This window comes from Nesoenas mayeri (assembly GCF_963082525.1).
Source record: "Nesoenas mayeri genome assembly, chromosome: 3".
NCBI classification, from domain to species: Eukaryota; Metazoa; Chordata; class Aves; order Columbiformes; family Columbidae; genus Nesoenas; species Nesoenas mayeri.
In genome coordinates this window covers 97,667,007-97,690,583 of record NC_137544.1, presented here as the reverse complement: position 1 = coordinate 97,690,583, position 23,577 = coordinate 97,667,007, and the positions used below count along the sequence as shown (strand labels likewise).

General features: G+C 37.3%; 1 protein-coding gene across 1 annotated transcript in view; it reads right to left on the bottom strand.

Moving 5' to 3' along the window:
- Positions 1 to 23,577, bottom strand: part of CENPF (centromere protein F) — a gene marked incomplete at both ends in the record, with an annotated part of 40,889 nt that overhangs the window by 5,688 nt on the left and 11,624 nt on the right. Inside the window, 10 exons of the mRNA XM_080342727.1 lie at positions 198 to 384; positions 1,984 to 2,145; positions 2,879 to 3,055; positions 4,147 to 4,299; positions 4,854 to 7,154; positions 8,817 to 12,271; positions 13,540 to 13,675; positions 17,361 to 17,483; positions 19,094 to 19,222; positions 21,646 to 21,771. Of these exons, the coding sequence (XP_080198853.1) occupies positions 198 to 384; positions 1,984 to 2,145; positions 2,879 to 3,055; positions 4,147 to 4,299; positions 4,854 to 7,154; positions 8,817 to 12,271; positions 13,540 to 13,675; positions 17,361 to 17,483; positions 19,094 to 19,222; positions 21,646 to 21,771 (6,949 nt within the window). The remainder of the gene's footprint in view (positions 1 to 197; positions 385 to 1,983; positions 2,146 to 2,878; positions 3,056 to 4,146; positions 4,300 to 4,853; positions 7,155 to 8,816; positions 12,272 to 13,539; positions 13,676 to 17,360; positions 17,484 to 19,093; positions 19,223 to 21,645; positions 21,772 to 23,577) is intronic.

Genomic DNA, 23,577 nt, shown 5'->3' with positions numbered 1-23,577 from the left:
TGATACTTTAAGAGAAAGAAGATGAACTAGATTTTGAAAATGGGTAACACATTTGCAGTTATACTTTTTTAGAGTACTTAATAATCATGCTGTGTATTAGAGCTGTATATGCAAATGGACATTTTAGGGCAAAAAGAAAGTTTTAAAAACTAATGCACAGCTAAGGAAGCATTAGGATTGAATCTAACTTCCATTACCTCCTTTCTCAGACTTTGACATAGTTAGATTTTTCTTCTTCAACAGTTCATCACGTTCCACTAGTTGTTTCTGCAATGTTTCCTTTTCCTGTTCCATCTGCTTACAGGTTTTCATCCACAGTTTCACTTTACTGTGGGCAAATTCATTCTCCTTCTTCAGTTGAACTATAATGTTGACATTATCAGCCTACAAAATAAGAAATGTAGTTATTAAGCCAGAAACATAATTCTGCCATTTACATATTACAGCGTCAAATGGAATCTCAACTGTTATGCAATATTAGATGTAGAGCATGTTTATAATGTTATAATTCTTTGACTCTTTCTGTACAACCTCATTATAGCAGCTCCTTTACTGCGGGAAACATGAAGGTCCTCTTACTAGATGGGTATGTACAGGTAACTCAGTGGAAAAAACAAGAATTTAAATACTAATACAGGAGACTTACTCTCTTCAGAAATACCAACAAATTATGAGTGTTCAGATTAGCAATGTCAAGACTAGCATCCTACCTATAAGAAAGCTGTACAAACTCCGAGGCAGTAGCCCTTTTTCCACCTGTTATCACTTCATTGACGTGGCGTAAGAAAGTGCTGCTTTCCAGGTAATGGTTTTCACACCAATACTCTAAATTTTAAAGTGCTCTCTCCTACTCTGAATCTCCTTTATTCTTTTTGTCCCCAATGCACCATATTACCACAGAGGCAAGGTAATTCAGGCCTGCTTGGTACTCAAAATTCCAACTTAAAAATACTATTCTGGGCAGCAGCAGATAATTCCGCTCTCCGGGGCTGCTCCTTGCTCATCTGGTCTGGTATCAACCAGCGTGCAAATACCACACAAGGGAGCACAGCTGGAAGCTTTGGATGTTACATTTACACTACCATGGCTACTGTTTTCTGTAACTGGCACATATCCTATAGTACTATATCATTGGACTGCTGACATTAAACAAATTAACACCACAGGGGAGGGTCCTATGGAACAGAGGAATGTTGAGCGAGATGAATGCATTGCAATTCAGTGGGTACTTGCAAGTAAATTGAATTGACTGTGTTTCCTCAAGAGTGCATTTAGAGATACTCATTTCCGAAGTGAAAGTAGAGAGTTGGAGCCAGCAATCAATCACACACGGAAGCAGAACAAAAAAAATAAGGCAGATGAGAAAAATGCAGGAGAAAATAATATGGAAATTAAGTTATACAAACAGCTGAACTTCACCTGTGCTACTAGAAAGCAATTCAAGCTCATCTAGAACGGTTTCCAGTTATCAGTTGCTCACAGGCTGTGGAGCTCATATTCTATCATCACAGTTCTTTCGTTTAGAGAATTACACTAGTTAATAATTGTAATGAGACCTCTATATAAAATGGAACTGATAAACTCTCAAGAATCAAAAGCAACGTATCAAGACTAATGTTTAAGGCAGAATATGATATCTTTTATCATCAAAGTAATTCACAGACAGAAAAGAGAGGCACTGCAAAGTGTCTTTGAGTGTGTTCCAACCACGTTAGAACTCAGCTCAACGTATAGCATAGACAACAGACTGCTGTGTTTAGCATCACATAAACCAATTATAAGTGATCTCAGTCATGGCACATGTTACAGAATTTTTCTAATGTAGATCAATAGTAACAATGTTTCGTCTGTGCTCTACAGTCTCATTAGCAAAACTAAGTCAAGCCAAAGTTCTGGAGCACTGGCTCCCAATCCTACCTTTATTTGACTACCTGGTGCCTTGGGTCTCATGTAATTGGCAATGCATGCACATTTTTTTCTTACCTTAGTTTTTAGGAGTTCTTCTAAGGTTTGATTAGCTTCTTTAAGGGAATTATTTAGTTCTTCTTTATTTGACTTCAAATGCTCAATTTCCAATTTTTGTGAGCTGATGAAGTGCTCCAGTGAATTCAGCTTATCTTGACAGGCCTCAATTTCTACTTCATTCTAGAGAAAGAAAATGTGCCTAATTACTATGATACTAAAAAGGACATTGAGTTGTATTTTAAAGATGTATTTAAGAGCAAATCACAGCTCACAGGAATTCCACAGCAAATGTGCTTGGTATCTTTTGAGTTTAAAACTGAAAGAGAAATTTTTCTCAAGTATACATTTTTAATACCAGAATCTTGCCTCTAAGAACTCTGCCGTTACAAAGCCCTTATATTTTACTATAACTTGCTCTTTAATTTACTTTATATTTAAAAGAATGAAAATTGCTAAGAATTAGAATAAATTGTTTGCCTGTGCCCTACTGGTCTCAAGTCTCAAATATTCACAGACATATTTCTGCAGAAAAGATGGTGACTGCTTGTATACAGCATGGCTGACATATGCATTTCCAACAAATTTGCCATTATACACTAAAGTGGTTAGTCTTTCTTCCCCATTCGTATCAAAGTAACCATTTCTTGGAGTGAAACATACTGTTGGTTTCCCTTTTTCAAATGTATAGTCCAAGATAAATTATATATACCTGAACACTTACTGAGTTCTGAGATATATTCACCTTTCACTGCTTGCTATATGGAAAAAAGTTAACACTTACCTAGTTCCAAGGCGAGTATATCTAGAGTTTGGAAATATTGCTAGCAAAGACTATTTCTTTTGCAATAGGATCAGCAAAATTTTGCAAAATTTAATTAAAAACTCACAAAATCCTTCCCATTTTCTGATTTACCTTTCGGTTTGCTTCTGTCAGGGCACCCTGATGCTCTTTCTCTGCTTGAAGTAGTCTGTCCTTGTATTCTGATATTTCTCTTTTCATTTCACTTTCTTTTTCATGTAGATCTTTCTGGAGCATCTCCAAACTCTTAGTCAGTTCATTTTTTTCTGACATAGTTAGATGCAGCTGATTCTGTAAACAGGAATAGCACATTCTTTGGTATTTAGAGTTTTCTCAATGGAGAAACAGTTATCAATTAAACCATCTGACTTTACACCTCAAATGTATTTGAATTTCCAAAAACAACTTTATAAAGAAAAAAAATATTTAACAGTGGCTAAATACACTGTAATCAAATAATGAAACATGTGAACACAAAAGGTAGGATAGGAGGCAAAGGAGTGTCTTCTAGAAAGAAACATTATGATCTGAGGGGTGTACTGAGTGCAAGTTTACCAACAAACACTGTTAAATCAAGCAGTACTTTCAAAATCAAGGCTTAACCTTTCCAAACATTGTTCCTCTGAGAGTGAGTGGAGAGATTAAGAGTCACTTCCCTCGCACTCTCTAAGATGACAAAACTTCATAAGCATTTTCATTTTGATTCATTTTTATAACTGTACTTTGGGCCTGTATTTCCATACAGGATTTCTGAACGTTACAGAAATTTCCTTTTGGTTTTTTTCCCCTCTCAAAATCTTCAACGGCACAACAGAAACTTGTCCCTGGTTATACAATTTTTTAAATAACCTTAGTAGGTCAGAAGACAACTTCAGCTGGTTTAAACACACAATATTGTTCACAAATAAGAAATACAGTCATCAAGATGGTAAAATAACCTCTGAGAAATAAATATGAACAAATGAAAAATAAACACTCTAAAACTATTAATTCTTTGACTTTGTCCTTAAAGTAGTCTAACGCTACTGAAACACTGAAAGTAGCTTAGTTTTAAAACAAACTTGAGAAATGTTATACTTTTTATCTAACTTGCTCCATCTAATGGTTGGATGCCTGTAGAAGAGAATTTCTAGGCACTGAAAGATTTGTGGATATCCACCTGTGGCCTTTACGCCAAGAAAGCATAGTTTCAACAGAAGTAAGAGGGGAAAACTACTAACTAATCATACTATCCCAGACCAGAACATTAAATTTTTGGAAGTTTGAAAGCAGGAACCTCTGATACTGTACATTAGCACAGCTCCCTTGACCAGCCTCCACACATTTACTGTACTTGAGCACCTGGCCTTGAACACAGAAATACTACACATGGAGTAACTTACTTCGCTCTTTTCTGAATGTTCTTGGAGAAGTTGTATTTCTTCTGCAAGCTGGTTCCTTTCTCTGGTAGATTCTTCCTGTAAATTGGAAATCTTCTGTTCAGCATCACTTAGCTTGACTTGCAGCTCAATATAACTTTCAGTCAGTTCATTTACCTGAAATTAAATTTTCCATAATTATTTTGAATGCACGTGTCATGACCTTCAAAGAATTTCCTTATATGCAACAAGCAGCTTTTAAGATGGGTTATTTTCTTCTCATAGATGGTCCAACTCCAAGCAAGAGTCACAACAAGTTAATGCTGTTTTCACACAGCAAGTGTCCAATTCTTGTTTCACTTTCTTTTGAGCTCCCCAAGTACTTATTCTTGATATAAAAGCTCACCCGCCCAACACTAATTGTCTTTCCTCTTTTTCTTCTACAGGAAATAAGAAACTATTCTGCATTATTCAGTTACTTAAACTTCTATGTCTACTTTCAAGCAACCTTCTCATTCATCCTACACAAAACATCATGCTTTCCAGCTCTGTAACTTCAATGCAAACTTATTATTGCATTGGAAACATAATTTTTCAAATAGGATGTTTACTGTGAAAGTCTGAAGTTCAAGTTATTTTAGGATATAATTTATTAAGGAAGTGGTAAGCCCAGGGAACACTTTATCCTTGCTCCTAGAAAGGGAACTCTGCTCTAACGGAAATGGCATTACCTTTTCACATAAGGTGCTCTTTTCACAAAGTGCAGATTCCCGTTCCTTCTCAAGGTCTTTATAAGACACTTTTAGAACATTCAGGATATCCTGAAAGGTTTCATTATCAGAAAAATGTTGTTCCTTCAGCTTCAACTCACTAATCAAATTCTGCAGGCTTTTCTTTTCCTGGTGCCAGCATTCATGCTCCTGCTGCATGTGTGTCATCTCTGAGGACAGCTCCTCCGCTTCTTTCACCCGCTTTTGGAGTGCACCATTTTCTTGCACTTTTTCATCAAGTTTTTGTTTACAATCCGTTAATTCTTGAACAAGTACTGCCTTCATTTGATCCAACTTTTTATTTTCATTTTTTATTTCCTGACACTCCTGTAAAAGCATTGTTTTATCTTGCTCAAGACAAGCCACCTGATTCATCAAGATTTGCTCTTTCGCTCTTGCATCTGCTTCCTCCTTGCAAGAAAACTCAAATTTCTTGCGTACATCTTTGAGCTCAGATTTCAGCAGTACCACAGTATTTTCAAACTCATCCTTGATCTGCATCTTTTCTTCCTCCTTTTCTTCTAGCAGTTTTGCTGTAGTCAAATTTGAGGACTCTAGTTCACAGACTCTTTCTTGCTTCTCTTTTAAATCTTTAGCCAAACTCTCTTTTTGTGAGGTGAGGACATCAATTTGTAAGTTGAAACATTTCAGTTTTTCAGCCATCTCTTCCTTCTCCATTGTTAATGTTTCTGCCTCTGCTTTAGCAGTCTCCGACTGAACAATCGCATCTTCTAGGTTTTTCTCTGACATCTCCAATTCTCTTTCAAGTCTCTCTATTTTATCCAGAAGAGAGTCAGCTTTCCGTTCACTCTCTTTCAGCTTTTCAGCAACATGGCATTTTTTCTTCTCATCGGATTCAATTTTTACTTTCAGCTTCTCAATTCCATACCGCATTTGGTCTACTTCTTTCTGTGCTGAGCTAAGTCTAGCAGCAAGTTCACCTTTTTCCATTAGCAAGCTTTCCAAAGATCTAGAAAGTCTTGAATTTTCCATTTCTGATGATCTTAATTTACTCTGCATCATTTCTAATTCTCTTACAAGCAGCTCTTTTTCCTCATTCAAATCTGTGGCTTTGTTTTGGAGTTTTTCTTTTTCTGAGGCAAAAGACATAGCATCCTGCTCCAAACTTTGCAAGTTCTGCAGAAGTTGATCTTTTTCATTTGATAACTGATTTACATCAGATTTTGCAGCCTCAAACAGATTCATTTGTGTCCTTACCTCACTCTCTAACCTTCTAATGAATTCAGTAGAATCCACATTAGTTGACTCCAGCTCTTTTAATTTCTCTTGGAGCTTCTGATACTTCTGATACAGTTCTTTTTTATTTTCAGACAAAGCACTCAGTTCTTGGCCAATATGGTTTCTCTCAGCTGTGACTGAAACAAGGTGCTCCTGTAAGCCAGCAATAGTTTTCAGGTTGACTTCCCTCTCCCTTTCCAACTGCTGATATTTTGCCTGAAGCATTTCAATACAATTCTCTGTGGACGAGGCACAGTTCTCCATAACAACTGGCTCAGATTTTGGCCTAATCTGTTCATTTTCAGCTGCAAGAAATTGTTCATGGCAATCTCTGTTCGTCATTTCTATATCATCCAATGTATCTGCTGCATTAGACAAACTTAGTTTATGTATCTCCAGCTCAGACTTTGCTTTCTCAGGTTCTTTTTCCCATGACACTACTCCGAGAGATAATTGCTGCTTATTGACAGAGACTGATAGTGTTTTTTCCTTTATGTCACAGTTTTCTTCCTTAACAACTACAGTAGTTTGCTCCGGTTCTGCAGAAGCTGAGCTCTTTGGAGTGAATTGTGCATTCTGAAAGTTCAGCTCTGAGTTTAATTGCTCAACTTTCATTGGTAAGTCAATGTGCTTACGGCTTTCTTCTGTCTCATAGATCAGCTTCACATTCTCAGCAGTTTGTTGTTTTGCCTCCTCCTGAAGTGTTTCAGAGGTTACTTGATTTCCAAAGAAGTCCCCTGCACTCAAAATCATATCACTATTGGAAAATGACAACGCATTGGCAGGGTCTGAAGGGCTGGTTATTTCTCCTGATGTATTTCTACACTCGTGTTCTCCAGAAATCTTCCCAGTATCATCTTCTATTAATCTTGCTTCAGAGGTCTCAGTTACATTTTCACACACAGAGGTGTCTCCTACAGCCATTTTCTCAACGGGGATTAGTTTAGGATTGTTGCTTTTCAGTGCTAAGTTTGCAATAGGCACTCTCAATTGATAGGGACTATTGCTTTCTTGTTCAGTGTTCTGCAAGGGTTAAGAATCAATCCATTAAAAAAAAAGGAAAAGAACAAAGCGCATTATAAAAGTTTGCTTAAACTAGCAAAGCTGCTTCTCCTCTTATGCAAAATAAATTGATAGCATCCTTCTGTACTTCAGAATCTGTTTGCTTACAGAAAGGATTTACACTTATGTATACACATACATCTTTGGCCAAAAGGTTTTAGAGACATGTTCTGGACATGTTCCTGTGCGACCTCACCTAGGCATTCCTGCTCGAGCAGGGGGATTGGACTAGATGATCTTTTGAGGTCCCTTCCAATCCCAAACATACTGTGATACTGTGATACTTAGGGAGAAATTTCAGCCCAATTTAGTGGAAAACTAAGTGCAAAGTTATCATATGCCTCTGTGTCTTGGGAAAATAGTGAAAAATAATTAGCACCACTAACAGGAGAAAGGTTTACTGCTCACCTTCTATTAGACACCAGAGAATCTTCAAGTGACACAGGCCCAAATCCTCAAACTTTCCCTTTTCCAAATTACCACTATCTGTCAGAACTGGGCTTACATTTGGGCCACCTGATACTCTAATTTGAAACAATAAAACTGAGTAATTTCAAAACCTGAGGACTCCAAAAGAGAACTGGGCCTGAAGGCAGCACATGAATGATCTGTATTGAGCACTTCATCTTAGAAAAGCTCTAGCTATGTATGGTAAGGAACAGTATTTCTTTCTTCAAGTGTCTGTGTATCAGTGTGGATGCTCCATGTGAATCACAAGTAACACATGCATGTGGAAGATTTTCTCCTCTGCAAGGAAGAGTTGCTCAGTGTTGCACAGTTGGCCAAAATGTGGAGCTTTCAAGATGTCTCTGAATGTGAGAGCAGTGTTAAACTCTAATTTCTGGGTCTGTGTTGACTGGGCACTGGAGGCCACGCACACAGGACTTAATGGTCGAAACTGGAATGCTCAGAAGCACTCGTTAGATTTCTTTTTATGGAAAGTTAGTCTAATACACTATGTGCAAGAACTAAACTGGTTTTCCTCAATTCTGAGTGAAGTTTTGAGTTTGCCACTCCTCACACAAGGAGCAGCAAATTCTAGTACACTGGTTACATGCCATCTACAGTGCTGAAAGAGACACAGCCAACTGCCACATTTCTTGTTCCCTTCAGTATTTTGAGGGAATTCAAGTTAAAATGAAAATTAACTGTTCTGTTACCAGCTCGTTCTGTTGTTGACAGCACTGAAAGGAATGAGAGATGTGGAAGAAGTCCTAGTTTGTCCTATGAAGGGACATGGGAAGTGTGTGTATCTTTAACCGACTGTGTTAAATCAGATATTTAAGCTTGTAAGGACAGTATAGACACACATCATGGGTCTGCACTAACACGGCAGGATCCACACTGACACAGACCTGAAGAAAAACCAAGGAAGTAGCGCAAAGTATTACACAATTCTAACAGACTAAACTTGTAGGGTTTGTAATTGTTTGCTACTTTTCATGATCCCTGTGATGCGTAAACTAGAATTTGAGGTACAGATTATTTTTCTGCTTTCTCTAAAGAACAGTACTGCTTCTGTGGGACACAATTTTAAACAAATTCAACTTCAGAATTTAAATTTGGCTTCCCAAATATCAAAGGATTCACATAAAACTGATCTGCAGGACAGTAATTACTCACGTTCTCAATATCTGTGCACAGCAGTGAATGAGAACTTAAATCAAGGACTTGTAGTTGGAGTCTTGCTGCTTCCAGCTCCAAAGATAGATTCTCAGTTTGTTTTCTTTCTGCTGCCAGTTTGCACTCCATCTCCATAGTCACTTTATTCAGTTTCTGCTGCCATTCTTCCTTGTCAGATAGATGTTGCTTTTTGAGATGATCTATTTCTTCTCTTTCGGACAGTATAACTTTTTTCAGCTCTTGTATTTCCTCAGTGTTCATATTCTCCTGAATGTGAAATCGGTCTTGGAGCACCTTGATGGCTTTCTCATATATCTGACACAGCATCTGAAGTTCTTCAGTTCTACTCTCAGGGCTATATTTTCTAGGAGAAATACTGCCGGGCTCTCCAACAGAGTCCAATTTGCGACCATTGTGACAATTTTCAACCAAAACTTCTGTTGCACCTCCTGGAATTATTTCTGCAGAACCGTCTGGCTGATTCATTTCCTCTGCCCATTTGTACATACCACTGTTACAAGAGTCAACCACCTCACTTACTTGTATAAAACAGGGACTTTCAAAATGCTCTGAGGAAGAAACTGTGGACTTCGTTTCATCTAATTTAGAGAAGGTATCATTTTGGCTAGAAGACAGTGGCACTCTCAGGGAAGCTGTATGAACATTGCTCAGACTTGTCGACAATGCAGAATTTTCTGCCTTCAGTATTTCAATACAAGACTGTAGCTCTGATATCTTTGAGCTCATACTGCAATGTTGTTCATATAATTTCATATGTTCATTCTGGAAAGACAAAAGCTTCTCTCTTATTTCAGTAAAGTGTGTTGTAACTTCTTTGCTGGACAATTTTAAGTCTTCATAGTCAGGACTGTGTCCAGTACTGCATTCTTTAAGTTTGAAGGACATTTCCTTATTACCAAAAGGCATTCTTATATTGCTGTTATCACTTTGATCCATAAGTTCATCAGGAAAAATAGCTTTATCCACTTTTAATTTTTTATCTGCATTCGTTTTGTTCTCTTCCTCCTCTGCCACTTCATTAATACTTGTGTTGTCATTGGTTATTGAGCCTTTAAATCCGGTGGCTAGTACAATGTTCTCACTCTGCAACCTCTCACACATTTTCTCCAGCTCGCTCAGATGGTTTATTGCTACCTGCAAAGAGGATGCCAGCAAGACAGATGAATAACTTTCATCCATTCCTCTTTTGCCACGATTCTGGGAATCACTATCATAATTATACTGCAATGAGTGGCCATCTTCATCTAGTCCTGTAAGTGAAGAATCTGAAGTTTTCAATTCTTTAACAGACAGTAGTTCTTGCTGCAGTCTCTCTTTCTCTCTCATGCTTTTCTCAAGCTCTGCTTCCATGCCTTTTAAAGCAGTCTCCAGTTGCATCACTTCTAACTTGCAGTTCTCCAGGGAGAGTTCTCTGTCCTCAAAATCCATTTGAAGAAGCTCAAGTTTAACTTGGTATTTATTCAGCTCAGCTTCCTTTTCTACCATGGACTTTCTCAGCTGTTCTGAATGGAGTCTCTGTTGACAATAAACATCACATGTTAGTGGTTCACTTTTTGTTTCTAGTCCCTTTCCCAATTGCTCCTTGTCTTGAAACACAATATCACATTTCTCTTGCATTGTATTTTGTGTTGCCCTGACATTTAACATTTCCTGTCTTGAACAGTGAAGCTCCGTAGAAGGCACATGTTGGACGCTGGAAAATTCTGAGTGCAGCTGCTGAAGTTCTTGAACCAAATCCTTTTTTATCTCTTCTGAGGCTATTAGTTTACATAAGATATCTTTATTCTCACTAAACAACAGTTTCTCTTGCTCTAATTTTGCGTTCTTTTCCTCAGATTCAATTGCCTGCTCTCTCAGAATGCTCATCAAATTTGCATTTTCTTCTTCCACTGATTTATACTTTTCTTGCAAAACTTTAAGCTCTGATTTTATTTCTTCAGTTCTTGATTCAATACGTTGTCTTTCCTCCTTGTGTTTTCCAGACATTTCAGAAATTATTTCTCCTTTTTCCTTTAAACTATCAGAAATATTTTTGTTAGCTTCCAGTAAAGTTATTTGTTCCTGCTCTAAAGCTCTGCTTAAATCCCTAAGGGTTGCATTTTCTGCAGTAAGTTCCTCAATTTTTTTGCTATATGAGCAAATCATTGAAGACATGTCCTTTTTCTCTGAATCCCAAGTTCCAGACATGAGCTTCAGCTGTCTTACTGAATCCTCAAGCAATTTATTATTCATCTTCCAATCCTCAAGCTCAGCTTGTTGCTTTTCTAATCTTTCATTCAGAGTTTGCAGTTGCATGTCCTTTTCCTCAAGAATAGCTAAAGTTTTTTCAACTAGTTTCTGACGTGCTGAAATATCTGCTTGCAGGTCACTGATGTGCTGTTTAGTTTCTGTCACAAAGGTTTCATGCATCTGTTCTACATTAAATAGTCTTTCTTCTGTTTCACCCTTGATTTGCAGTAAGTCTTCATACTGCTGCTGCTGATTTGAATTCAGCTGCTTTTGAGCCACTAAGGAAAGCTCAAGAGAAGAGATCTGATCTCGTAAAATGGCCAGATCCTTAGGTTTTCCTTCTTCTAGAAGAGCTCTAGCACATCCCTGATCCTCAGCAACAGAGTTATTTGCTGCAAGTTGTGCCTTATCTAAAACAGTCTTCTCTTGATCACTTTGTAAATTAATTTCTCCATCTTCCGTAATTTCTGAAGTATCTTTTGCTTTTACAAGACAACAGATTTTTTCATATTCACCAAGTAGGTCATGATAACATTGCTCCCGTTGCAGTCCTTCACTCGCTGATAATTGTAGCTTTTCTTCTAGCTCGCTAACTTGGTTTGTAAGCTGCAATATTTTACAGGACATATTTTCTATCTCTTTACAGTACTTCTTATCAGAAAATTCAGCTTTACGCTGAAGTTCATCAGAAGCTTTTTTCTGTTCTTCTAATTCTGTACATTTACATTCCAGCATGTCTTTAAGTTCTCTAATCTCTGTGCTTTTCCTGTCACTTTCAGTTTCCATCATTCTCAGTTTCTCACTACACTCATGATTTTTGATTTCCTGACTTTGAAGGGAACTCTCCAAGTCATTAATATGAGTCAGCATACCTTCCTTTTCAGACTTAAGTTCATTTATAAGATGATCATTTTCATTTTTCCATTGAGAAAAAGCAGTAGCCTCTTTTTGCAATTCTTCACATTCTCTTTGCTTGAATCCAAAGAGTATCTGCAAAGCTTCTGATTCTTCCTCCATTTTACTTATTTTACAGTTTTGTTCTTTAATCTGATTTTCTTTTTCCTTCAGCAGGTCTTGGGTAGAATCTTGCTGTTTTTCCATGTCAGCTAAAGCTCTTTTCAGATTTTCCAGCAAAACGGAGCTCTCTTGCTTTTTAAATTTCTCTTCCAGTAACTTCAGCTCTGCTTCTTGAAAAGCATTCTTATCTGTAAAAGAAAACACCATCAAAACTCTGCCAGTCACTTTCACGAAATTGTTATATGAAATAGCACTGCTGGTGTTTTATTTATTTATTTTTATTTTTTAAACAGGACAGGTCTCATTACAGTATGTGACCTTCTCATGGGTCAGTCTTACACTCTGTTTCTGCCAAAGAATGTCTGATTTACACAGTCATTTTCCAAATTGTCATAATTTCTTCCCTGCCTCCACAGGAACGGATTAAGAACTACCAAGGATAAGAATGGGGAGGGGAAAAGCATTATGGTCCACTAACTAGACAGTGAAGGTTGCAAATTTTCTATACAATGGAAAACAAAATCATCAGTTGAAAGAAAATGAAAAGTTTGGTCATTAATTTTAAGGAGAACAGACTTCATCACTCTCTATAACTACCTGAAGGGAAGTTATAGCCAGGTGGGGATTGGTCTCTTCTCCCAGGCAGTCAGCAATAGGACGAGGGGTCACAGGCTTAAATTCTGCCAGGGGAAATTTAGGCTGGATATTAGAAAGAAATTCTTTACAGAGAGAGTGGTCAGGCATTGGAATGGCTGCCCAGGGAGGTGGTGGACTCACTGTCCCTGGAGGTTTTTAAAGTGAGGTTGGACATGGCACTTAGTGCCATGATCTAGTAAATGGACTGGAGTTGGACCAAGGGTTGGACTTGATGATCTCTGAGGTCTTTTCCAACCCAGTCGATTCTGTGATTCTCTGATTCTGTGAAATTCCAAAGCTTCATTTTGAAATCTTACATGAAGTTTGACTGATGCACAGAAATTAACAGGAAGCTATCCCTTTTTTTCAGTCAGATCCAGCAGAACTACGAAGTATATTTTAACTGAATTCCTGAAACAATGTGTTCTCAATTAGAAGCAAACACTGCAAGCAAGTCTCAACTATCAGTGGTTATGCAACATTTTCCTACCTTTTTTTTTTTTTTAATAATTCTGTGATACATATAAAACAATTACAAAAGAGGAGTTTTCTGGTTTGAACAGATAGTATTAAATTCAGTTTGCTGAAAACTTCAGTACACTTTGATTAATTTCAAAATTGTGTATCTTCAGGAACTATATATCTTCATAGACAAAAATGCATTTTCATTTAGGACAAACTAAATACTGGTTAAAAACACTAATCATATCCCATAGTGGAAACTTTTTACCTAATTAATTATGAAACTTCGAGGACTGCAGGAAAACATGCATCATTAAACATGCAACAGGACTTGTGCAAATTTAAATACGTAACTCACTTTTCATCTCTGCTGCAAAATCCTGGCTCTGCTTTAGAGACTGCTTGATCGTACTTAGTTCTTCTTCAAGTTGGTGAATCTCTTGCAATTTTTTCTCCAGTTGGCAGTCAAGAAGGTTTTTTTGCTGCTTCGCTTCCTAAAACAAAACCAAATAAGGACATATTTCATGTGAATTGCCAAGGAGCTCAAAGAATTCTATTCATTTAAATCAAAAGCAAGATATTCCATTAGGTCCTATTAAGTCTTTGGGCAGCCATGTCTGGGTTCCTAAGCACTGCTTGGGAACATATGCTGAAATATTTTTAACTTCTTGACAGCATCTGCCAGTTGACGTAGTTTAGCGTGTCCCTTGTTTGCACTGAGCAAACACCTCCACATGATCTGCCCAAACAGACTGAGACGGGACAGGACACGTCCTGCAAAATCTGAGCTGATGAAGTTTGGCTACTTTCCCAAAGCAACAAAAGAAACCAATCCCTGCAAATGCATCAAGATTAACAAGTAATGTATAGATCAGATTTCACCTATCGTCTCACATAGAGACAAGTTCTGCTTCCACTGAACATCATCATCATGGCAACACTGGTCAAATTTTATTTAAAAGTGCTTACTCTTTCAGAGTGTTGTTTTGCCATTAAGAGTATTTTGGTCCAAATTAATTAAGTTTTAAAAAAACAAGCAAACAAATAAGCAAACCCCACACCACACACAAACAAAACTATGTAAATACATTTGATCTAGGAAGCCAAAAAAAAAAGTTCTTTTAAGGAAACTAATCCTTTTTCTCCAAACTCCTGTGCTGCTGGACAACAGATGGCATGGCACTGGCACAGCCCAATTGGAAACAGGCCGTCAATTATTCATCCATTTACTACTAGCAGATGGGCAGCAATTCACAAAAGCCAAGCTCAAGAAAAGGAAAGGTCTGGATGAAAAAAACTAGAAGCTTGCTGGCACAGCAGGCTTGTTTTTGCAACAGCATAAATAAATCACCCCAGAACATGATTAAAATTGTCACTGTCGCTAGCAGTTACCTTCCCTTCTACTCATAGCCTGCCCTACACACAGTTTAAAAAAATCCAGTCGCATAAATTTTAAGGAAGAAAGTTTTCTAGTAATCTTAACAATTTTTTTAATAAGTACAAGTGTCCAAACTTCTTGCATTCAAAGCACCATATGCAGATGCAATACAAGTACACAAACCAAACAAACCTGTTCATTAGAAAATCTAGGTAGATCTAAAGAAAGAAAAACAAAGAAGTACAAGGAATTGAAATGAGTGAAAGGTCCAATTATTTTGATTTGGTGCAAACATTCACAATAATCGGTTCTCAGCAAAACCGTGATCCCATAATTTAATGGCATAAGTATCTGATAGTAACTAGCCATTTACACTTACCAAAGCTAGAAGCAAAATAATGAGTTTGGTTTCAATCCAGTCATCAATTCTACTTGCATATTGTTTTACTCAAGTAGGCCATTCTGCAGCTGTCCCTTTAAAAATCAAAAACCAAACCAAAGCGAACTCCAGAACTCAGATACAGGCAGCACTGTTATCCTGGAGAAACTTTTGACGGAGCAGACTTACAAGCAATTTAGGGACAGATGGACCAGTTTTTCTGAGAATAGTTATGGGCTTTACTTGTAACATCAAAAAGTAAACCATATGCTAAGATGCCAAAACTGCTAAACTATCGAGATATCATCATTGCAAAGCTTAGTTGTCCTTATAGTAAGCATAACCAGCATGTCTCACAAGTGTAGCTGTTTTGCAACTTCTTTGGAATACCAGTCTTATTACACTGCGAGGACTAAAACCAGCAGTGGATTAACCAACTGAAAACAACCGTATTCTCCACTGGGTAGTTACACCATTAGCATAAGACTGAAACGACCTCCCTTTGATAAAGGAAAGGCCAATCTCAGTCTTGTTTTCTTTTGCTATAAACAAAATCTACTGTCAACAAAGAATCCAGGACTTTGAAACAATCCCATGTAATTTTTTTGCACTATACTTATTTATGAGAGTGAGGAAGACAAGCCATGTCTTAAGTTCTGCTGACATATACCGTGCTTTCTCATGTGTGAGTCTTAAGCTAGAGAGAACTGTAATGTTACTGATCTCTTCAACTATTAAAATCCCCCCCAGATTAAGCTTCCTTATAAATTTATTGGTTGTGTTTCAATACAACATCACTGTCACCAGCTGTTCACTTGTCTGACCAAGACAAACAAATACGAAGACAAAAAACCTGACTCTAATTACAGCCTAATGAAGCATTCCCAAGAATTTGCATCAAAAAGGTATTTCCACAAGCTAGATGCTTTCTTACAACACGATCTCAAAAAAAATGCATCAAATCTAACCTCACTCTACAATTTCAAAGCCAGAAAGTACACAGGCCCACAATATCTGATATAAACTTTTTTTTTTTAATAAAAATATGGAAGATTAGATTAAGAATGTGCAGAAGCTTGATGGAGGCTTTCCTCTGCTGGCATACATTGATTGGAAGAACAAAAATTATCTTGATTAGCCTTACCACTGGAAGGCATTGGCTATGTTTATTTACTAAATAGGTTTCAAGGGCCACTCTCTAGGATTGAGGCCAAGTGGCAGGCAACAGCACATATCCGTACCACAAAAGTTCTGTCTTCCAAAACAGGTGGCTCTAACCAAATCGCTTGGCTAGGCATGGGCCCAGGCTCATGTAAACTCCCAAACTGGGCCAGGGAATTGCATGAAAAAGTGCTAGTCAGCTGGGCCAAGGTCATGCAAAGTGCTGTTCTAACAATTAACTGTATAAATAGTCACATCCCAATACCTGGGAATGTTCCCAGACAGTTGAATCTACCAGGATGAATGTACTTGAAGTTTCACAATATACTAAAACTGTACCAACGTTTGTGATTATCTGAACAAAATCCACTACTTTACCTCACATTTGCTCATAGAATTTTGACAGGTAAATTTCTGGCAGAAATTATGCCAGATTATTTTATATCTGCTCATGACAACAAGCAACAAGCAAAATAATAGTGTTTAAATAAAACAAACAGACATGGATTACATATGTATTGAGCTGTCTTTTTTTTCTACTCCTGATTCTCCAAAGTATAAAAATTGCATGGAGAGGTCTCTAGTGGCACAACTGTAACAATTTCTAGTGTAGCTGCTCTAACTGCCACCAAAGCAAAACAATATGACTGGGAAGACAAAGAAGACATTAAAGTGAAAGATTACTGCATGTGTAAATATGAGATAATACAGCAGCATCAAAAGTCTTCACTGAATTTATCTTCATTTTGGGACAAGTTTTTATGGCAGTATATATATGCTGGACTGTGATTTTCCTAGGAAAAATGTTGGGTTGTTTTTTTTTAAAAAAAAAAAAAGAGGATATAGTAAGTCTTTGCATACAACCTCTGAGTTTGGCAGAGTCAATGATTCTAGAATTTACTTTTAAAATCAGTCAAGCATTGAAATATTTTTATTTCAGGGCCAAAAGCAAGAATCTCTTGAAACAAAAACCTATTTTTGATAAAAGTAAGTCTAACATGAACTAGAATCATATCAACAGCATTACAGCAATTAACCCCAACCACACAGCCGGTTCAACAAAATGCATTAATCTACATGATGTTAGTGAAGACCTTATTTTGTGTTACAACTAAGATACTTTATTAAGACAATCCATGAAAGTGTTTAAAGACTGCTTATGGGAAAATAGGCTATGTGAGTAAATGCTCAACAGTGCTGTTGTTTACAGATTACTAATTCATGCTATTAATTCTACCAGTTACTCTTCTGCATTCATTACCTCAAAGCTTCTTGTTAAATCAGCTTCCTTAGCCCGTGCTGCCGATAAAGCCTGCTCTGCCCTGCACAGCTGCTGGGTGAGATTACTGGTGTCATGTTCCAGGCGTTGTTTCACTGCCATTACCTGCAAGAACATTGAAAATCGACACTATATTCACAGGCATATATAATTTTCTTTTTAAACTCCCATTCTTGAACTCCAACATTCTATTACAAAATAAAACTACCTTCTTTTATACCATCAAGAACCTAAGGTTGCTTTACTGTGGTTTAGAAAATAGCTGCTTATTGCCTTTCCACTCCTTTGCCTCTGACCAGAAAGATTGTATGTCTCTATAATACATATATTTCTAGGCTGTCTGAAATTAGATTGATACATCCAACTTGCAGCTATGTCACCACAATGATATCTGTAAGGTACAAATGAGACTGGGAATGTAACAGCCTTTTTGCTAAGGCCATGAGAATCAGAAAGTTAGGATCATAACTGCACTTATTGCTTCATTTACACAGATTTCATAAAAACTGAACAGGTCTTAGCTCTTTTGAAACAGTCTTATAATGCTCCAGATCAAAAAAGGAGGAAATGCCATTATCAAGTCAAAAATGAAAAAAAAAAAAGTATATTCTGAGGTCATTAGGTAACAAATTAGCTTTATTGGAATAAGAACTAAAAAGCACCTAATTTTCTGTCAATGAAATCAGTTTCTTCAGTGATCATATACAAAAGAATGTGCACATAAAGAAACCTACACTGAGAACATTTGACTGAATGTATTCCCATAGCTATATTTCTAAAACAAAGCAAGCCTGCAAGAAAGCTGTCGTCAGTTTTAGGAATGCTGTTCCAGTTCAGCCAGGCTGCTAATGGAGCTTTTCAATCTAACTTTCAAGAACACATGTTTCTTTTTAGAAATTCAGTTAGCTCTGCTGCTTTATGGCTGCTATCAAGTTTTTTGAGCTTTTAAACATTCCTCTTTCCTGGTCACCCTCTCTTCAGGCTGGTGCTGCTTCCTAATTTCCTTAAAATTGTGATTTTGTGACAACTACTAAGATCAAATAGCTAGTTGCTACCAAAGCTGTGGAAGACCCTCCTACTGATGTTCCTCTTTACACAAGGCTTGACACTCATCTGATTTTGTGGAGAACCAGTTCAGGGTGTTAAACTGATAGCAAGCACTTGTGCCTGTGTTGTTGTGCCAGTGTACACATAGGCCAGTTTATATATAATTTTTTATTTGCTCTTTTAGCTCCTGTTTCAGCTCTCTGTAAGGTCATATGAGTGGTAGCACTGCTAAAAAAGTACCAGGAGTACAAGGCCAGGGTGTATGAAATGGGGCTGCTGTTCCAAAGGTCAACTACCTGTTGATGAGTTTAGCTCTGTCATCAAACTACACCTCAGCATGTTTTCTATCTGTGATGTCTCCTGTGATCAGCCTTAGTTGCTTCTCTCTCTAATAGATTTATTTTAGCTGCACTGTTCTGCATTCACATCTCCTTCCCTGTGGGAGGTGAACTAGCCCCAAACTTTAACAATCCTTTAATTCACATGTAAATACACAGTATCTCAGTGAGAAATGGTAAATTCAAAACAGCTAATACAAACTGTACAAAACATTAATACAAGTCCCCACATCTTTTTTCTTTTTTCTTTGTGTATAGCTAAATTAAGGCAGTACTGCTGAAACAACTAAACACCAGCTCTAGTAGAATATATTAAATAAAAAAGCTTACTTTGTCAAATTCTGCCTGTAGAGCATTGAAGTCATTTTTGGCTTGCTGTAGCTCCTGATTCAGTTTGTTTCTTATCTGGTTGCACTGCTGATCCAGTGTTTGCAAGGCACGTTGTTGACAAGAGAGTTCCTAGAAAACAGTGGTACAGCAGCAATTAAATAAACACAGACCTGCAACAAGTCTCTATTTGGGTTACTGAAGTGATAATGAATGATTTTCATTAGCAGATACTGCCTGGTCAGAGACAGTTGTCTTACACGGTGAATAACAGTTTAAAAACAACCTTGATGCATGCTGCAAACATCACATGGGCAAGAAGGGCCCTAACCTGACTCATGTCATCTGCTTAAAAACTCCATTACAGCAACATTCCTATCACAGAAAGGGAATAAAAAAAATCAAAAATTAGTGAAAGTAATGGTGTTAAAATTCTTCATCTTAAAGATATTTCATATAAGAATTACATTACACTACAAGTGGACAAATTATTCTCTGCTATAATTTACTCACCATACTATAGAGCTGATTTTTTTCCTAGGAAAATTTAAAAATAATCTTAAAACAATACCTAGCATGGGACTGAGCAACAAGATAATCTTAGAAGGGCAATCATGACAATTGCACAAAACACAGTGTTCCCAAAGCAGACTTCCTGAAGTCTGTAGAGGGACAATATAGTTCTTGTGGATCTTACAACATGCCAAGTAGGCATCCATTAGGATAAACAGCTGTACTTGTCATTTCTCATGAGCCCTGTTCCTCTGCCTTTGGACCTTACAGTTGTGATTCTGCAGGTTTCAGAGGCTCATTAGGATGCAAAACAACAAGAGACATGAGGGCAATAATAAGCAATGAAGGAAAAAACGGGATATTTATCAGCAATAATCGCTACACAAGAGTTGCATTATGCTCTACTAACATATTCTAAGATCCTTCTGATGGGGAAAAGGCAGCAAAGCTCTTGTCCTTCTCTTATTAGAGTAGATGTATAGTTACTTCATACAGGCAAAATGCTTCACTAAAAGACACAGTAACATACTGCCACCAGTCAAACAAAAGAAACAATTTAAAAAAAAAAAAAAAGAAAATAATAATAATTAAAATAAATATATAAATAAACTAATAACACCAAAGGAAAGGTTCAGAATGAAGGAACTAGAGCTGACATTTTCTGCAATGTGGCTGTGGCTCCCAGGTGCATGAACCCCCTGCACACAAGTCAGTGTATTTTCATCAGTCGTACCTGTGGAATGATGCCAGCACCCATCACATTCTGCTGGAGAGCAAAAAAAGTACAAGAGGCCAAAACACTTCCTATACCAGTGAGGCATCCAGTAAACAAACAGCTCTTTTTTAACAGAAAAAGTATAGATAAAGTGTAGAATTGTCATAAACAGAAAATCCTGAAAGATCATTGTTACATACATGTGTGTATACATATAATTTAGCATTTTTTTACATAGAACCCAATATAGGTAAGTCTGCAACTTCATTCCCACACCAGAAGGTGACAGAAGTGCTATACAATTGTGAAGGGGAAGACGTGACACCAGCTGGGTGTCACAGTAGCTGACACCAGTAACTAATGCTGAGTAAAGTACGCAGTAGCTCCAAAGAGCCCTTCTGCAAACCTCTGGTCAGAAGCGTTACCTGAGCTCATGCAACGAGGTCCTTTGGAAACAAGTGCACACCTTGTTAATTTAACAACTAATTCAATGCCTTTAAGTTCCAAAGAATTCCATTATTTCTGAAGCTGATGGACTGAAAAGACTGTGCCTTCTAAGCCCTACGTGTTATAGTATGAGAGAAACCAAAGCAAACCTTTCTTTGTTTAAATAAATGCCCAAAACAAAACAAGTGAAACAGGGTAAATTTAGATTAGATAGAAGGAAGAAATTCTTCACTATGAGGGTGGTGAGGTACTGGAACATGCTGCCTGGAGAAGCTGTGGATGCCCAGTTCCCGGAAGTGTTCAAGGCTAGGTCAGATGGGGCTTTGAGATGGTCTGATGGAAGGTGTCCCTGCCCATGGCAGGGGGGTTGGAACTAAATGATCTTTAAGGTCTCCTCCAACCCAAACCATTCTATCATTCTAGGATTTTTCTAGTTTTAGATGCCAATAAAGTAGTTACCTATTTCTAAGCTAAAAATGAAGCATAAACCAAAATTAGAATAATAAAGAAATTATTTTCTTGTGTACAAGAAAATACATAAAAAAATAGTTCAGATTCCATAGAAACAAGGGAGTCAGTTATTAAGTCTGAACTCATACACTTAATTCTGTGAACAATGAAGCCTATTTTCTCACCTATTTATATCTCAACTGGGTCTTCCACACATATTCTCTGTCATCTAGTGAATACTAACATAATTCCACATGTCTCCAACAGACTCTTCCCTCTATTGGGATGTTTGTTTTCAGTTTGTCAATTATCTTTGCAACTTTTACCTCTCTATCAGATGTGATCACAATTAACTGAAAAGCAGATGCACAAAATAAGCCATGTGATTTCATTTCCTCAGAAAGTCAAAATTAAAAAGTTCTTGCCTTACCTGTTGGTACTCCTTTTCCTTCGCCTTTATTTTCTGTTCTAAAGACTGACGAGCACTCTCAGCGTTTTGTCTTTGGCAATTCAGTTCTTCTGACAATCTTTTCACCTTTTGCTCCATCATTTGGCCCTAACATAATTTAGTTATCAGCCACTAGTGTTAAAAATGCAAGTAACCTTTTATTGACATTTATATGCATTCATATGAAAAGAACGATTTCACCTACTACAATTGTTCTAGCATTCACATAACCTACAGCGTAACTTTAGCTGGTACCATATAAATTCTTAGCTACCCAAAGTTCTAAACTCATACTTGCTTACATTAATGATAATAAGTGTATATATAAAAAGAATATATATACTTTTTTATATATAGTTAAGTGTGCCTGTATACACATGCAAAATTGAAAAATCTTCAGAAAATCAGTATCTTTGACAATTTACAGAAATGTACTGTAATTGACACAAAAAATATATCTTTTCAGTACCTCAGGTTCCTATTAACTAATGAATGACCACTAACTGCTAAAGAACTACATGTTTAGGATGAAAATACGTGGATATTCCACTGAATTTCAGAGTGATTCAGCACATTGATTTGTATAGGAAAAAACAAGAGGCAATTACCTTAGTCTACTTCAGCAAGAACTGAAGAGTGGTTTTCACATTTTAAACTTTAATTAAAAAAGATCAGTAGACCATGTTCTAGGTTAACCTCTACATTAAAAGTATGTCACCTTTTTATCTAATTCAGTTTGTCAGGTTAATACTATTTTACCTAAGAGAATGAAGCAGTGTCCAGTTAACTCCCTGAACAGAAAAACACATTTTTATTCCAAAAACAATCTGGTAATGCAAAATACGTACCATTTTTTTTTTTCCTAAGGGATAAGAAAAATGGCAAAGGATGAATAGGACTGTTTTCCAGCAACAAGGACTGTTTAATGAGTTAGTGAAACAACAGTTGATTTATGTCGTAAGAAAATAAGAGGCAGGTAGTATTGAGATGTCCCGTTATTAGGCTCAAACTACAGGGATCGTGAGCTCCTGTAAGATCACCCAGAAACCTGCCTGCAGAAGGGCTGCAGATCTCAAAAAATGTAAAAATACTTGATAACACAGAGGAGGTGCTGTGGTCCAGGTCTGTGAATAGTACCAGTGACAAAGATGTGTACAAGGGGTGTGACAAAATTAAATTGAGTCTATGAGGCAGGAAAATAAAATCCAGAATCTCAGTGCAGTTCCACATCCAGAGCCCGGGGTAGAGACAGGCAGAGATCCAATTTCAGTGTGAGAAAGAAGAAACAGAACAGAAAGGAGCAACCTTCAGCTGGCAGGACCAAAGGAACCTTCTTGGACAAGATGCTGTGCTGCACCTCGGTTCAAATGGAGACACTCAGTTCTACCACTCTGTGTCCTTCCCCAGGCATGTTCCTGGCAGTATAACCTTCACTGCTCCCTTGCACTGGATTTAATGCCCCCTTGATTCCTTCGTAAAACAATTCAGGTCTCTTAAACTTGTAGAAAGTTAACAGGGCAAAATTAAATATGTGACATCTCAATCATCTAGGAAGTTGAATCAGGGCATTTGGGGAATCCAATAAATGAAGAGAAAGACTTTTTCAGAGGAACTGAGCTGTTAGGTTGGGTCACCTGTCTTCCCACAGACTCACTGTAATGACGGTGCCTTCAGGTAGTCAACGGACTGTGTCAAGAATATGATTTTACCTCACTCCCAGCCAAGACTTCCCCTAAGCCTGTTCCTCAGAGCTAGCAATAACCGAAACCTGCTGTCTCTCTCAAAACGCAGACTGATTGACCCTCAACATGCAAAGGTTTAATTTTAAAGGACAGATACAGGAGTTGTGGGAAACAGCAGTTTTCCAATATAGTTAGGCGACATGTAGAAACTTGCTGACAAAGATAGATAATT